This window comes from Epinephelus moara, chromosome 12 (genome assembly GCF_006386435.1).
Source record: "Epinephelus moara isolate mb chromosome 12, YSFRI_EMoa_1.0, whole genome shotgun sequence".
In the NCBI taxonomy this organism is placed as follows: Eukaryota; Metazoa; Chordata; class Actinopteri; order Perciformes; family Serranidae; genus Epinephelus; species Epinephelus moara.
In genome coordinates, this window is record NC_065517.1 from 34,210,732 (window position 1) to 34,226,960 (window position 16,229).

The following is a 16,229-nucleotide window of genomic DNA, read 5'->3' on the forward strand; positions in this document are numbered from 1 at the left end:
TGCAACATGTTAGTCTGGAGGTTTAAACTGGTGTCCTCTCACAGAGTTGGTGATTCAAACTAAAAAACAGCTGTGAAGTCCGGCGGTCGGTGGCTGCTTGCTCCGCTGCCGTTCAGCAGCTAACGAGCGGAGCTAGCTGCTAACAGCCACCGCTGCAACTAACAAACTCCACAAATCCATTCAGCAGCTCCACCATCCACAGTCAGACACACACGGCTGATTATTTACTGCTGAGTTACAGCTCACAACTCGCACCAATTGCTGAAACATCCTGGTGCAGACTATTTACTGGAGTTTACCAGCCTGTTGCTCATGCGATTTTGAAGATAATTACAAGCACGGCTGTTCTTGGCTTTCAGTGTCCGACAGTCCACCACGACCATTTTTATTAGGTCTCACCAACAAAAATTAAACATATATTTCCTCTTAGTTTTTCTTATCAAGACCCATTTTTATTCGTCAACAAAACTGACACTACAGGTGTGTTGAAGGGCAGAACAACTTCAATAAAGGTGGATCAAAGCGTTGCTCACTGCTGGTTTCCTGGTCTGTTTGTTGGGTTTTTATCTATGTGACTTAAATATTACACAAAAAGTAAATGTTGTTAAATGCCTGCATTAACAGATGGCTCATGCCTAGTCTAAGGATCGTACAGGGCCGATCCAGGAATGCCGATAGCAGATCGTATCAGCTGTCTCTAATTCTGAGTAATTTGATGACATGCCAAAAGTTAACTTCTGTTGTTGTGTTTGTGTGTCTGTACTCAGCCACAGAGGGATCTGTGAGGGAACTGCATGGTAACTGCTTTCTAAGTTACCATGGTGATCTAGCCAGGTTAAAAGAAAGCCATGTTCCTAGGACGAAAAACTCTGACTTTGGGCTCAACGTACCTCACTAAGCCACTATTCTTGCTTCATGGTGCATCCCTAGCGTGTGTGTTTTGCATGAACTGAGGGGGGGGTCTGGATGAGCTGGTGGCAGGTTGATGCATCAGATCAGATGTGAACATGGAGGTAAGCAGCTGTAGTTGCTGGAACATGGACGGTCAGTCCACAGTAATGGTTTTATTATGGAGCTCAGTGCTCAGTAAATCATTTAGCAGAGCTCCAGAGCTCCGCTGGAGGATTTATCTGATCTAATGAGCTCACCGTCACTGGTCTGAAACTCAACGAATAACACTTGACCTCTGGATTCTGCAATTCAATTAGTCTTTGATTTCAAACTCATCTTTATTTACATCACTGGTGTCTTTTTCAACAGGTGAGTTCATATGTTTGTATTTTATTGTGGTGTCTACATGTGGGCTACAAGGGTTTTAAACTTGCTGACTCTTTGCATAATATGAAACCGTAAAGGCTGCACAGTTGAACGCCCGGAGAAACAGGAGCTTAACATCTTCCTGGTTGTAAAATCTCATCAGCGCTCGCTCTCACAAACCAATTTACCAAAACTCATTAGCCCAACTTGTTTGAGAGCGCCTCACAAACTGATACGGAACCGAAGACAGCTGCTGCACATTCATTTGACTCCAGTCGGTCTACAATCTGAACAGAGAGCTGACGAAACACAGCATCCATCAGCAGCAAGGCTCCACCCCTCTGATAACGTTAGCGTATGTGCTCCCACACAAACGGATAAGATAATCCCAGCTCTCCCTCTGGGTCCAAACGGATTGACTTAATTGTCTTCTGAATGAATCTCATTTCTTCCTCGATAGAGTGCGAGGAGGAGGAGCTGCATCAGAACCACCAGCAGGACTATTTTCATTTCTTTACTCTGACCTTCATCATCACAGCTTTTCTGTACAGGGACACTTTTAGACATTGTTCAAGTCACAAGAAGCGCTTGATTGATTTCTTCTTGTGATAAGTTTGTACAGACTTCAGGAGCCAAACACCAGCTCTTCTTAAATTCAAACTTGCCCTCGATCAAATGTAACAGGAGATTTTTTTAATCACTGTATATTTAATCTAGAATAAAGAGGTTGCAAACAAGAAGCAACCTGCAGGGCTAAAATAAAAATTAAATTAAGGGCGTGTCTAGTATGAGTGACAGGTGGGTCAACCCCAGAGTCACAGAGTATAGGCGTAGCCAACCCGGTCTCACTCAAATCAATTAGTGCCTTAGAGAGCACCTGGGTGAGAAAGCCGGGTTCGGACAGAAGGTGGAAGCAAATCTGCCGCCTCTCTGAACCTGGTGGCTCTGCTGCAAGGCACCTGAACCCAGGAAGCCAGGAGGCCAGCCATCGAATTCCACGGGCAGCTTTTAGCATCTGGCTTCAGGCCGTTTTGCAATGCTTGCACATCGTGTCTGAACTTGGCATTCTCACCAAAGTGCACTCTTAGGTACCAAAATTTGGCACTAATTGATTTAACATGAATCAGTACTCAGCTGTCCCGACATAATTCGGTTTGTTCCCTTAAGTACTCCACCCCCATTTTGTAGTGAAAACGCCTAAAATGACATACCCAAATTAAAATGACTGTAGCTTCTGAACCGTTCTGACTACATGTATGCATGAGGTCTTGCCAGAAAGAAAACTCTCTGAAGTTTCTTGTGAAAGTGTCAGAAACACTCTAGGTGATACAGAGACAGAGTAATGGGCCTCTGAAGTCAGTAAAAAATTGAAGATTTTGCCTAAAATCAAATAAAAAAATGTTTTTCAGGATGAATAACTGTCTGTGGCTTCATCTGAGCAGGTAAATGACACTGTGGGGCTGTAGGCACACTATCAATGAACATTTGATTCAAATTTGAAGACGATTGCTCAAAGTATGACCATTCTACAGTGTTTTTTCCATGAAAAACGGCATGACATGACTTGTCACCACTCATCGCGATTTTGGACTTTGTGTGTTTAGGCTGCTCTGGTGCGAAATACATAATAAATAAAAGAAAAACGATGTTATTTTTGAAAAGTCGAGAGCTTCCTGAATCCGGCAATACCAAACATCACATGGTTTGATGATGAGTGCGCCTGGGAGATACCATTCAACAGAGGAGGGGGGGAGCGAGGACGTCGGCGTCCTGGCGGAGTTAGAGAGGTTAAGTCAAGTCAAGTCAAATTTATTTATAAAGCACATTTAAAAACAACCCAAGTGGACCAAAGTGCTAAATGTTAAATGATACCCAACTCTATTGTTGACTGCAGCTTGTGAACAATTAAAGTTTTATTATTACAGAAAGAGTAAAGTAGAAAAAAAGGTGCAGGAAGATACTGATACAGATTTTGAGGTACCTGCAGCGGTAAAGCTATCGGTTCAAATGTGAACGCTCCCCAACCCTTTTGATGCCAACAGTTTTGAACTTTTGCTTAAGTAAAAGATCTGAGTACTTCTTCCACCTCTGCTGCAAACTCTCAAACACATGTTTTTCCATGTATGTAGTGTAAATAAAATAACGTATAGTCATATAAGTTTAATATACCGAACACAGAATGATAGCTTCACTTGTTTAGACCTTAATTCACTGACAAATCTAAGAACAAGTTGAAAAGCTCAATGATCTGAAACCCTGAGCAGCATCGTACTGCGGTTCACAACTGTAACACCTTGTTTCCTTACATTAACACTGCACATTTGACCAACAGTTCGTCTGTGTCTGATCTTCCACCTTCAAACGTTTAAGTCACTGACAGAAGCTGAACCCGACAGGCCTGAAACACACTGAGAGGTTCAATATCCCAACAGCAGGATCTGACACTGAGACACAGCTGCTACTATAACACTGCTACATCGCCACCTTGTGACCAGATTACATAAACTGAGCCAATTTATCAAACTGGCCGGAGTAAACTAAGATTACATTTAACCAGTGTTCACAAGTTAATATTATATTCTATGTTATTCTGTTTCTTACTTTATTCTTTTAGTTCAGTCTCTTCTTTCTGTCCATTGTTTCAATCACTCACAAAAACAAATCTCTACCCTTCGTGTTGTGTGTTGGCTCACCTGAGGCTGAAGCAAAGCATCCTGGGATGTGAGGTGACCAGATGGTGCTGTAGATGACCCCTTCGTGACCCCTGAGTGTGGTCAGTGATCGGCTGAGAGCGGGGTCCCACTGGAGGGAAGAAAAATACACAAAAATAAAAACAGCGCCATCAGAAAAAAAAAAAAAAAAAGAACTATGGAGACAAACTGAACTCACAACTTTAGCGGTTTGATCCCACGACCCGGAGACGATGAGGTTCTCTCCTCTGGTTTGACTCCAGTCAACAGCATACACCTTCACACACACACACACAAAGAGTCAAAACAAAGCATCCTAACAAAAAGCACATATTTATCCATCTGTGTGTGCATGTGTGTGTGTGTGTGTCTCACCTCTTGTGTGTGTTCTTTGGCCACTCTCAGAGGAGCGCTGTGATTGGCTGTGTCCCACAGCTGCAGGCTGCCATCTCCTCCCCCGGCGACCACGACGTGCTCGTTGGCTTCGCTCCATGCTACGTCGAACAGACCGTCACTCCACTCCCATCTGACACACACACACACACACACACACACAACACCTGTATTATCACTGACTCACAAATATGGAAACTACATTTAAAAATGAATCAGTGTGTTACAGCTGATCTGAGGCACATTATGATCCGTGGTAAATGTTCATGGCAGCGATTGAGATACTCACAAAATATAGGTCTGTGGATTATCTTGAGAGAGATGTTTTTTTGCCTCTTTGAGCACCACAAGCTGAGTGCCATCTAGTGCCATTATACTGAAGAGAAGGCGACATCTCTACAGCTGATATCTCCAACACTCAACAACTCACACTGAAATTATCTAGACTGATAAATAGCACTACGGGTACAAGGAAAAATATGTTCTATTGATTTTTGGGATGAACTTTCCCCTTCACTATAAAACCGGGTGAAAGAAGCCAAGACAAACAAACAAGCCTAAGATAAAGCGATAATAATAAAAATAAGAAACAGCAAATGGAAATATAACATAACACTAAATTCAGAGGGGAAAGACAGACAGAGACACTTTACCTTCCCACGAGAACAACCCCCGTCTCTGTCTCATCCAGAACCAGGAGGGTGCCGCAACCTATGAAACATGCACCACATGCATTTTTTGTTAATTTATCATATTTTTCCAAACCAACAGTCACAGACTCATAAAGTCTCTGAACTCTGCAGCAGGTTTGAACAACATTCCTCCAAACATGTTTCTTTATTTGACGGTTGTGGGAACGTCTAACTCCAGTATCCCCAGAAGTTTAGGGATCGGTTCAGAGAGCTGGTCACATTGTGACTCTCTTCCTGGTCTGTAAAATACCCGGATTCATTACCTGTATGAAACCTGCCGGGCCACCAGCAATCCCAGCCCAGTTTTAAAGCTAGAATGAGGATACAAGAAGAATCCCAAGAATCCAGTTGTACAGACCATAGCACGCTAGGTTCTCAGGAAAGAGGCTGCAGCAAGGAATCTGCCCTCTTCATGCTTATCATGTACCCTGGAAATCCAGAGTTCTCGCGAGAGCACAATTTGAATTTGCTCAGCGAGTCACTCTGGCAATCAGTAATGATTATCATTACCCATGCCGTTGGCACCGAGCTGCACCAATCACATCGGTGTATCTGATATAGGCAGGCCAGAGGCGAGCTAAACAGATGACGACAGCGCTGCGACGACAAAGTCCGGAATCAATCAGTAAACATTGCAAGATGGCTACAGATGAACACCAGTTGTTTGGAACGGCTTTGGCCGCTACAATGAACGAGTTAGACTTGGCTTTTTCTCTAAAAGAGGAACAGAAGACGGCGCTCGAATCTTTCCTTTGCAAGAAGGACGTTTTTGCTGTTTTGCGGATACAGCAAGAGTCTAATCTACCAGTTAGCTCCGCTGGTAGCTAAGCTCTGGATACGTCACCCCGTGTATTGTTCTGATTGGTCGTAGTGTTATCCAATTGTGTGCAGTGATATTTACAAATGCATGCTTGGTGCCGCCCCTCAAGTTGGGCCATTTGCATTACTCATAGCAAATGAGACCCTAAATCTTTCTAGATTTGGGTCTGGATTTCCAGGCTACTTATCATGTGCAGATTGGGGCAAAAACCATGCAGTATAAATGTTATTTTCACCTATTGTATTTGGATATTTCAGGAAACTGGGGTCCCTAAGCAGTCTTTAAATTGCATAAACCCGGTCTCACTGCACGGCTGAGGCTGTTGTGAAGTCATAGAACCCAGTTTTATTCATGTGCGATGATGTTAGTCCCCACAGCAGCCATTTTATTGTCATGAGACAGTTTCTTTGAAACAGACATCACTGTACAAAATGACCAGTAGACCTCTGAGATAATCACAGCCTCGTGAAACTTTACAGGCACAAACTAGAGACTTGGTGCGTTCAGCAGATGAATGGCATTCATAAGTATATTGACAACAAGGGGGTTTAGCAGAGGTGCTCACCATTAGGGCTGCAACTAATGATATTATCATTGTCGACTAATCTGTCGATTATTTCTTCGATTAGTCAACTAATCATTTTATCGAAAAATGTGTTAAAAAGTTGAAAAATGTCGGTCTGTCTCTCCCAAACCCCAAAATGATGTCATCTAATCTTGTTTCATACTCACGCCAAAGGGTTTGAGTTCACCGTCATGGGAGAGTGTGTAAAGCTGCCAATATTTCAACGTAACAAGTTGCAATAAGAGTATTTTGGAGTACATTTATAGTACTTTTCTATAGGCCCATTTCCACCTCAGGAACTTCGGGGTAATTTTATGGGGCCGGGGCTGTTGGTGTGTGTCTCCACTGCAGGAACCACCCCCGAAGGACAGAGTTCCGGAACTTTTACAGGGGCTAAACAANTTCTTTGCCGCGTTGCCCCGGTCAAAATGGTCGCACAACGATTACATCACATCCAGAGCCCGGTAACTTTACAGGAACCTTCCTCCTACTCCGCTCTCAGTGGAGACACGGCGGTTGAGAGGGCCGAGCGAGAGGACGTTCCTGTAGTAGTTCCTGCCCCCCAAATACTACCAGGAACTTCTTCAGTGGAAACGGGCATTATGAAAAATGACTCAAACTGATAAGTCGACAACTAAAATAGTCACCGATTATTTTAATAGTCGATTAGTCATCGATTAGTTGACTAATCGTTGCAGAAATCTCTAATCGTCAAAAGTGTTCGAGACCGAATCACAGCATTTTTCTATGTTGTTCCTCAAGGTCTTTGTGTCTTAATGTGGCATTCTGAAGGGTTTTTCAACATTAACTCCATCTTGATTAAGTTGGGGTATGGTGTGACATGAAACAACATGTTTTTATGGTGCTCTGTGTGCGCCACCTCTGGATATCTAAAGATCAATGAGTAAGGCAAATAAAGCTTTGTCACTTTGCTAGTAAACCTCCTCTAAAACCTTTTATCTTTCCCTGTTTTTTATGAGCAGACAAAAAATATGTAGGTAACAGGCTTCTTATTTTCAGCCAGTAACAGATTATATCAGCCGTCACTAATTGAACTCTGTGATGGCTGTAATGAAACATTTGGTTTTGTGAGTTCTTTGCACGCCGGGGTGCGTACTGACACAAAGATCATATGTGGGGAAAGAAACATCCTCAGTAAGACGGGGGGCTCTTCTCTAGAGTCACATCCAATTTTAATGAGAATTTCCTACTTCTATGGATATCGTATCAACATTATGAGGTCAACGACTTAATAATCATGCACAGAGAGAAGTATTTTGAACAAGCCGCTCATGTAAGTGGAAACATCAGTGTGCCGCTCATTCAGATTGCAGCTGCAGACTGTGAACATTAATGAGGCTGCCGCTAAAACCTGCCGTGTTTTCAGCTTCTCAGACGACAAACGTTGAGTTTTGGTTGGCTGGAAATGTTTAAAGTTGAAGCTAATAACATTTATTAATTTTGGATTTCATAAGCAGATTGGATACTGGACTCAGATGTGTATGAGCCGTTATACAGTAAATGCACCATACTGACCAGCTATGCCATAGTACTGGGAGGCAGCACAGGCCACTCTGTTGGGTATGAACGGAGACACCTCCACAGCGTAGCCATGACGGTCCGGACAGCGAAACACCTTCACCATCTTCAGCAGCTTCCTGCAGCCCAGCTGGGCTCCCTGCTGGAAACAGAAATTAAAGTGTTGGCTATTTTCTTCCACTGAGACCGACTGTGGAGTTAAAGGAAAACTTCACCCTCTAAATGATCATTTGTACGTCAGTTACTTGCAAGGTGTTGTATTGAATTCATGAAGAAAAATCTGATTTTCTCTCATGGTTCCACAGTGAACCAAGAATCCAAAAACAGAGAAATGTCTTGATGAATTGAGGTCATAGGGGTCCACGTTTGACAACAGGAACACTGTATCAAAACAGTGGTTGAGAAACTCTCACACAACACGTGCAGTATAACCCAAGTCACGTGTATGCTCAGCACTTCACAAACAGACAGCCCTTTCTGAAACTGAACAGAGAGTGGAGCTCACCTCTGCGAGCCAGACTCCATTGACAAAAACAATAATTTTATCTCACTGAATCTGGGAGCTGCTGGTTCGATCAGTAAGGGGGCGATCACACAGAAATGAGACGCTAGAAACGCAACGCCAGTAAAACCATTGTTTTCCTATGATGCGCCGAATTATACAACACACACACACCTCAGTACTCGAACAAACACAGGAGGAGACACGCATGGAGCTGTGTGAGCAGCGCAACGAATTTGTCTGGTGAGTACAATGTAAGTGACGACGACGATAATATGCTAGCTAGCTAGCTAGCCGTCGTAGCAGCTAGTTAACTTTCAGACAGTGGGATATGGATTTGATTTGATAGCTCGTGATAGTTTCATGTAAGCTACTGTCTCTAATGTCTTTGAGGGAAACACTAGATTCAAGGGGAGATGACAGGAGGTGTGTGTGTGTGTGTGTGTGTGTGTGTGTGTGTTGCGCACGCACCCCCGCTCCACAGACGCTCTTTGCTGGGGTTTTTTTTTGTCTAGTGCGCATTGAACAAGCGCTTCCAACGTTTCAAGCGTCTTTGAAGCGTCCGCGTTTCTGCGTCTCATTTCTGTGTGATCGCCCCCTTAGTTAGTTTGTGTGACTGTGTGACTTTGGTGAATCTGAATGAAGCCTCTGAAACACCAAAGTCACACAAACTAACTAACTTATAGAGGCAGCAGCAGACCAGCAGCTCCTGTGTTCAGTGAGGGAAAATTACTGTTTTTGTAAATGGAGTCTGGCTTTGAAGAGCGCACAGGTAAGTTTCACCTTTAGTGCAGTTTAAAATAGAAAGGTTTTATTGAACATTCTGAGTACTGAGCATACGACTGCACAAATGAAAGATGTTTTGATGTAGTTTGTTGTTGTTAAACACAAACAAACCCCCTCCGTTTTTGGATTCTTTGACTGAGAAAACTATATAAATCTATAATGTTACTAATGCTAATTCTAAATAATGGACGAATACTATCTAGGAAAACTTTTATACACACACACACACACACACACACACACATATATATTATTATTATATTTATTTTCAGTTGTCAGCCCCTGTGTTTTGTTTTAGTCCACGTCACATTAAAGCTGGACAAATATATCTAAAATGAGGAATTAATGGACACGGTTAAACAAAATTTTGTTTGAACTTATTGACACTTTCACTCGCACTGACTCTGGCTCTTTTTTTTTTTTCAAGATATAAGTGCGCAGTCTCCACATACATGCATTAAAAACTCTACGTCTACTGGATTAAAATGGAGGTTCTACCTTTTCTTGACCTGTTGCCATGGTGAATCGTTGTATCAGAGCTCCACTGGTGGTGGCTTTTTTCATTCATCACTTACAGATAGAAAATACTCAGAGTAAACTAAACTGACTCTGATCAGCTGTTCTGAAACCAAAAACTAACTCAGAGTTCAAGGTTAGACTCATGTTTGTTAAGTCGGACGTTCTGAAACCGGCCCCTGAACTGACTGTGCAACTCATCAGCAGATATCATAAATAAACAGTGTCTCCAACTGAGCGATAAAATCACCGCTGCACATCTGATTTAGAGAACACAGCACATATTCAGTCAGTCATGATCTCAGTTATTCATCTCCCACACACAGGCGGACAGAGTGCAGGTCAGAATGACCTCAGACTGACCTCTTATTCAGTGGTGCAAAGTAACTAAGTACTTTCACTCAAGTACAGTACTCAGGCACAATTCTACGGAAGCATATTGCATTCACTTGACAAATAAAAAAAAGCCCTGTTTTTCTGAGTAATTTTTTCTGTTTTTGTTTTCTGTTTTTCTGAGTAATTTTTTCTGTTTTTGTTTTCTGTTTTTCTGAGTAATTTTTTTCTGGGTTTTTTTGTAATTTAAGTATCTTGTCTCCTCCTTTAGAAAAAAAAATACCACGAAAAACAGAAAATATTACTCAGACAAAGAGCTTTTTTTATTTGTCAAGTGAATGCAATACGCTTCTGTACAATTCTGAGGTACTTGTACTTGAGTATTTTAATTCTATACTTCTTTCTACCTCTACTTTACTACATCTCAGAGGAGGGCAGTTTTGTAGATTCAGATTATTAATCCAAATATAAATCAACTAATAATATATGATGTGTTATTGCAGATTAAAGTGAGCTGCAACAATGAAGTGATGAACACATTTATGCATTAATAATTTAAATTATATAATACATTTTGCTCTGTGATTGGTAATTCTGCATAATGAGCACTTTTACTTTTGGATGCTGATGCTACATTTTATTTCTACACTGTGATGTCACTACTTTTATTAAAGTATACGATCTGAATACTTCAGCCACTGCTCATATATGAGTTTAAGACTTTTATAACACTTTACATCTTCTATAGTGGTTAAAATAAATGTATAACATCCAACATGACCAAATAATCACTGTAACACGTTATAAACTGACTCAGACAACCGTTACCGACATGTCCCGGTACTCACAGATGGAAGAGAATCAGTTTCAGACTTCACCGGAAAGTCGAAACGTTAAAACAACCTGAAAACGGTTCACAAAACCGTAAAGAAAACGGTTCCAGCAGCTCCTCTGCTCCTCTGCGCCTGACAGCTTCACTACTGCAGCACTACTTCCGTGTTTTGGTCAGCTGATCCAAATACCCGGATGAGCGCTGTTGCAGTTGTAATACTCCTAAGACGTCGGTAGATGGCGGTGTTTCTTCTGAATTAAAACACCAGCAGTGATCCAACCGTCCCTGTTACAGAGGCTCTGAGTGTAACCCTGGACTCTGGAGTTAATTTGGTGATGCTGTCACCATGGCAACAGGTGCATAAAAGCCTCCATTTTAATCTGGTGGACACAGATATGCCTACTGCACATATTTATCTGAAGAAAGGGAGCCTGAGTCAGAGGAAAACACAGAGAAACTCATTTTCATTTTTGTTCTGGGTGCTTAAAATATTATTTCAATAACTCAATTTAACTTTGATCTTTTCTGATTATCTTTCTTCAGATAGCTTTATTTTGTCCATCAAGTAGGTACAGATGAAATCAGTGCACTATGCTATGTTGTGTGCTGCGATTTGCATTATTAAAAGGTGCATCACCTCTCAGAAAAATCAAATACAATTCAGACTGAGACAAAATAAGGAGTCATTTTATTATAAACAGCACAAAAACATGAGGAAGAAAGAAAAGTTCAGTCGCTGTATCATAAAAATGCAAAAAACAAAAACTTTGTCTGCAAGTTAATTATTGTTCAAGTCCACAAATATATATGATTCATACAGTATTTATAAAAATGTAAAATAGTTTGACATCACTGAAAACTCATCGCACCAAACTCGGCCTCGTGCACAAACTGCTGGATCTTTGTTCTGAGCCACGACTGTTTCTCCGCAGGAAGTCTCCTCATGGCCGGAGCCAGGCTCAGTAAGAACAGCGTGACATCGTCTCTCTGGTCCAGGTCGCGCTCTCTCTGAGCGTCCCTGGCCTCCATCCTCCTCAGGTACTCCTCCAGTAGACCGTCGCTGCTCTTCCTCTTGGCGCGGGTCGGACACGGAGACACAGCAGCGACACTGAACTCCTCCTCTCCGTCAGTTTGGTCCAGCAGCTCGGCCGCCTCGGCATCCTGCTCCTCTGTCTTCAGCCTGGAGGCGGAGCAGGGTGGCAGCAGGCCGCGGTTCGTCTGAGGGTGATGGAGGTCGGACTGTGCAGCGGGAGGCATCAGCTGATCTGAGGGCTGGGAGGAAGAGTGCGAAGACGCTAAGGACGCAGCTAGAGACGTAACTGAATGCATCATCATCTCAAACAGCTCCTTCATGTTATCCTGTTGTTGGATTTGGACGCAGTCGTCTTTGGCGGCAGTGTCCGTCAACTCCATCTTTGGTTCTTTAAATCTGATCATGTCTGTGATGGCAGAAGACGAACGCTTCCTCTGAATAAACTCCAAGGATGACGATGACGTCGTTGTGGCGTCTACCACAGAGATGTCTGCAAACACAGATAAAACAATTTCATTTTCACCCCACAGCAGAATCTTTTAATATTCAATACACGGCCACCAACTCCAGCTGAGTATCTGATCTCAACACTTACGACTGACACACACCAGGAGACTTTGAAAGACTTTTAAATTGACACCATCCCTCGTCTTAAGACCATGTGAGTTTTTTGCCATCTCAAAGAAAAAAATGTACAAGAATAAACTTCCTCAAACTGTCCCTTCAGCCTTGGATCAATATGTGGGAGGAATTCTCAACATCCTTTTCTACAAACCGTAACTGTCGTCGTCGTCGCTCCGCGGCTCTGTGGTCGTGCTGCAGCCCATTTCAGACGCGTGGAGGTGAGAGGGCTGCGGGTCCAGAGCCCAGCCATTGGTGCCTGCAGCCCTGGCGTCGATGAACGGGTTCAGAAAGGACAAAATGGCCGAGTATCTCCACGGCCTGTAGTTAAAGAGCCCGATGCCGCTCTCGCGTCTCTCCTTCTCCCGCTGCCTCTCCCTCCGGTGTTGGTCCCTCAGCGTCTTCCACTTCCTCCTGCATTCAGACTCTGATGGACACAGGGAGAAAGAATATGACGACATTAAAACAAATTTGACATTTGATTTTTTTTTCTTAATATCCAAAAAAAATCTCATGTGAAGACTCAAACCAACAAACTACTCTGTGAGCATTTGGATATGTAACAGTAGAAGGATATCTTACAGTTAAACCATAAATTGTATTGTCCAAAATGACATCAGTGCACTGACACAGTACAATTCATTGGGAATTTAATAATCCTAAATTACTCCAACCTTTTTTTTTTTCTACATTATGTTCTGTTTAAAAAAAAAACAACTTTTTATTACAGTGCATAGTGGACAACATAAAGTCCAACACTGGCTGATAACTAATGATTATATTCGTTACTAATAAATCTGTACAATATTTTATCGTCATCGATTGGTCTACAAATCTATAGGAAACTGTGAGAATTGTCTGTTTCGACATCCTACGGCCTAAAGTGACTTCATCAAATGTCTTGTTTTGTCCAACCAACATTTCCAAAACTAAGAATATCAAATTTAATATTTTATAAGACCAACGGCAAATCCTCACATCTGACAACCTGGAAGTATCACAGTTTGCCATTTTTTCTTTGTAAACGATAAACAATTGATGATCAAAATAGTTGCTCTTTAATTTTCTGTTGAACAATTATTAATAATAATAAAAATTATAGCTGCTGCGCAGTGATGGGTCGGGTCCGGGCATTTTTAGGCAATTCTGAGCAACAAGCAGAAGAATTGGAAGACATTTAGGAATTTAGCAACACAATCTGCCTTTTGCATCAGCTGAGGCTTGAACTCACAACCTCTGAGACTAAGGATCAATTTCTATCTCACTGAGCTAATTAGTCAGTGACAATTCATGTGTAGCTTCACAAATTGACTAAGCCAGACGTGGAGGTTTAGCAGCCGTCCATGCATGGAAAAGCAGATTTCAAACCACTGTAAAAAATTCAGTTATCGAAACAAAAATCTGAAAATACACATCTTGCATCTAGACAGCATGGAGATGTTGGTAATTTGTTTGTAACAATGATTGATTTGCTCCATAAGTGAAAAACTGATGTTTTAAATTACCATTTTTACATTGACTCCAATTGTTCACATTAGAGCAAAATTCAAAATGCTGTTTTTTCATGAACATTGAAGATTTATTTAGCAAGAATTTGCATGTATATGTTTACAGTACCGTTTACAGTCAAACATTTTGATGCACTGTAGGCTCAGTTTTTGATAAATCAAAAATCTGTGTAGATCGTTTGTGTAGGACAGTCTGAAGATGCTCTGTGGCAAGTTTGGTGTCAATTGAGCAAAAATTGTGGGAGGAGATAGGTTTAATGTGTTTTACAGTTTTTGAAAATAACAGAGTGATGAACTTCATAATGTTTAATAGGTTTAAATGTACAAACGTTTCTTCAGTATTGGGGCTACAGTTTGTTGAACGTTGTGAAGTTGTAGCACGTATGGTTGATTTGTTATGAATTTTCAAATTCTGAACTTTAGACGCTTACTGTAGCGCCACCATCAGGACTATTGGCTTGAGTTTACAGCTGAGGATATCTGGCATGAGACTGGACCTTTGTGCAAAGTTTGGTGAGTTTTCACCGATGGGAAGTATGATTTCCTCAGAAGAAGAAGAAGAAGAAGAAGAAGAAGAAGAAGAAGAAGAATACCTAGGATTACAATAATCTTAGTTTAGCTGCCCGGACCCTAATAAAATAATAATAGTACTTACAGGGGTATTTTTCAGCATTAAGAGTACTTCCACTGTACTGATGACACTTCCACTGTACTGATGACACTTCCACTGTACTGATGACACTTCCACTGTACTTATAATGCACGTGTTTTACTTGTAAAGAAGTGTTTTGTTCTTGTTATAGTGAAAGTTACCAACAACTGCAGTGAGCAGCTTTTTACTGAACCTATTTTAAGGATGAAACCACACATCTGTATCTGTGAGGTGCTTTTAAAGATTGGCGTCCTCGGTAGGAACCAATGTGTCCGCAGCCACAGACAGTCGGACCGTATTCACAGACGGACCTTTGATCTTTTGTTTTGATCTTTTCCAGAAGAGATTTGTAGAGAACTGTAAAACTAAAGTGGCCTGATAAAGTCTCAGGTCACAGCCACGATGACTCTGCTCCGTTCGGTCCGGTCGTTGACACTCCCGGTGGTCACGGAGAGTCCCCGGAGCGTCCGGTAACATCAAAGCAAACTCACCGGGAACACCGACGATCTCTGAGACTTGTCTCCACGAGTCGGCTCTCATGTTCAGGTCCCGGTAGGTCGGAGAGTTGGTGTCGTAGAGACTCGGGAAGCCGGAGACAGCCATGATGAGTTTATGCTCCATTTTCTATTAAAACTCCTGTTACCCGCCTGCTGGGGAAAAACGAGAGAAGAAGAAAACAACGGTGTGTTTCCGTTTCCGGTCAGACGCTAAACGACCGCCCCCGCGCGTCACAACGTCACATTTCAGAGGTGATTTGCATAAAGTTTTATATTATTATTATTATTATTATTATTATTTATATGATACTATTTAATCATCTATCTATTGTTCTTTTAAAACAATTTAATAATGTTTTATTGTTTTTTGTTAATTTATTTATTCTATTTTATTTATTGTTTTTATCAAACTTATGATGTCTGATTGTTGCACATTGTTTTGTATTTATGATATTAAACAAGTCTTATTATGAAAGTAAGAATCTTGACCTGACAAACCATATTTCTTTACTTCCTGTTTCATTTCTTACTGAAGATTTCCTCACTTAATTGTATTTATTTATTTATTTATTTTATTACAGATTACAGGGACAGTGCAGTGTAATAAACATTTCTGAAAATCTTCCAGTTAAGCCAGCTTGGCGAATTTTCAGCTGTAGTTCCTGGGCAGGTATGATGACAACTACCTTAAAAAACAAAGCACATTTAAAATTTAAATGAGTTACAGTCACACTCTTGATTGTCTTACAGCCATGATTTTAGGTTATTTTTAAATGAACGTGTAACAGTCTCTGACAAGTGTTCATAGACTGATCCATGTGTGCACTGCTCTCACTGAAAAAGCTGACTGTCCGAAGGCAGACCTTCCCTCAGGTGTTGCACAGTACTGTCAGTTGTTTTCTGCTTTAAAAAAAAAAAAGTTTGAAATTTGGAGAATATGCTCATTTGCCTTCTTTCCTAGAGGTGAGAAAAAAGGGGCTCTTGGGTTGCTTG

At 41.5% G+C, this 16,229-nt stretch overlaps 2 protein-coding genes across 5 annotated transcripts in view; both read right to left on the reverse strand.

Moving 5' to 3' along the window:
* Nucleotides 1–11,080, reverse strand: part of pex7 (peroxisomal biogenesis factor 7) — an 86,172-nt gene extending 75,092 nt beyond the window's left edge. Inside the window, exons 1-6 of one of the 4 annotated variants that reach the window (XM_050057953.1) lie at nucleotides 10,942–11,080; nucleotides 7,954–8,095; nucleotides 4,994–5,051; nucleotides 4,323–4,473; nucleotides 4,147–4,224; nucleotides 3,951–4,059 (exon numbers count right to left, since the gene is read on the reverse strand). In XM_050057953.1, coding sequence (XP_049913910.1) covers nucleotides 3,951–4,059; nucleotides 4,147–4,224; nucleotides 4,323–4,473; nucleotides 4,994–5,051; nucleotides 7,954–8,062 — 505 coding nt within the window. In that variant the 5' untranslated portion in view covers nucleotides 8,063–8,095; nucleotides 10,942–11,080. Of the gene's footprint in view, nucleotides 1–3,950; nucleotides 4,060–4,146; nucleotides 4,225–4,322; nucleotides 4,474–4,993; nucleotides 5,052–7,953; nucleotides 8,099–9,742; nucleotides 9,879–10,941 lie in introns of those variants that run through there. The other 3 variants (XM_050057952.1, XM_050057951.1, XM_050057950.1) reach the window with 3 other exon arrangements.
* Nucleotides 11,081–11,603: 523 nt separating this feature from the next.
* LOC126398528 (uncharacterized) lies at nucleotides 11,604–15,436 on the reverse strand. Its single transcript, XM_050057948.1, has 3 exons — nucleotides 15,231–15,436; nucleotides 12,734–13,006; nucleotides 11,604–12,448 (listed from the first exon to the last, which is right to left on the reverse strand). Exons 1-3 carry the CDS (start codon nucleotides 15,358–15,360, stop codon nucleotides 11,775–11,777), a joined length of 1,077 nt encoding a protein of 358 aa, XP_049913905.1. The 5' UTR covers nucleotides 15,361–15,436; the 3' UTR covers nucleotides 11,604–11,774.
* Nucleotides 15,437–16,229: the final 793 nt, after the last annotated feature.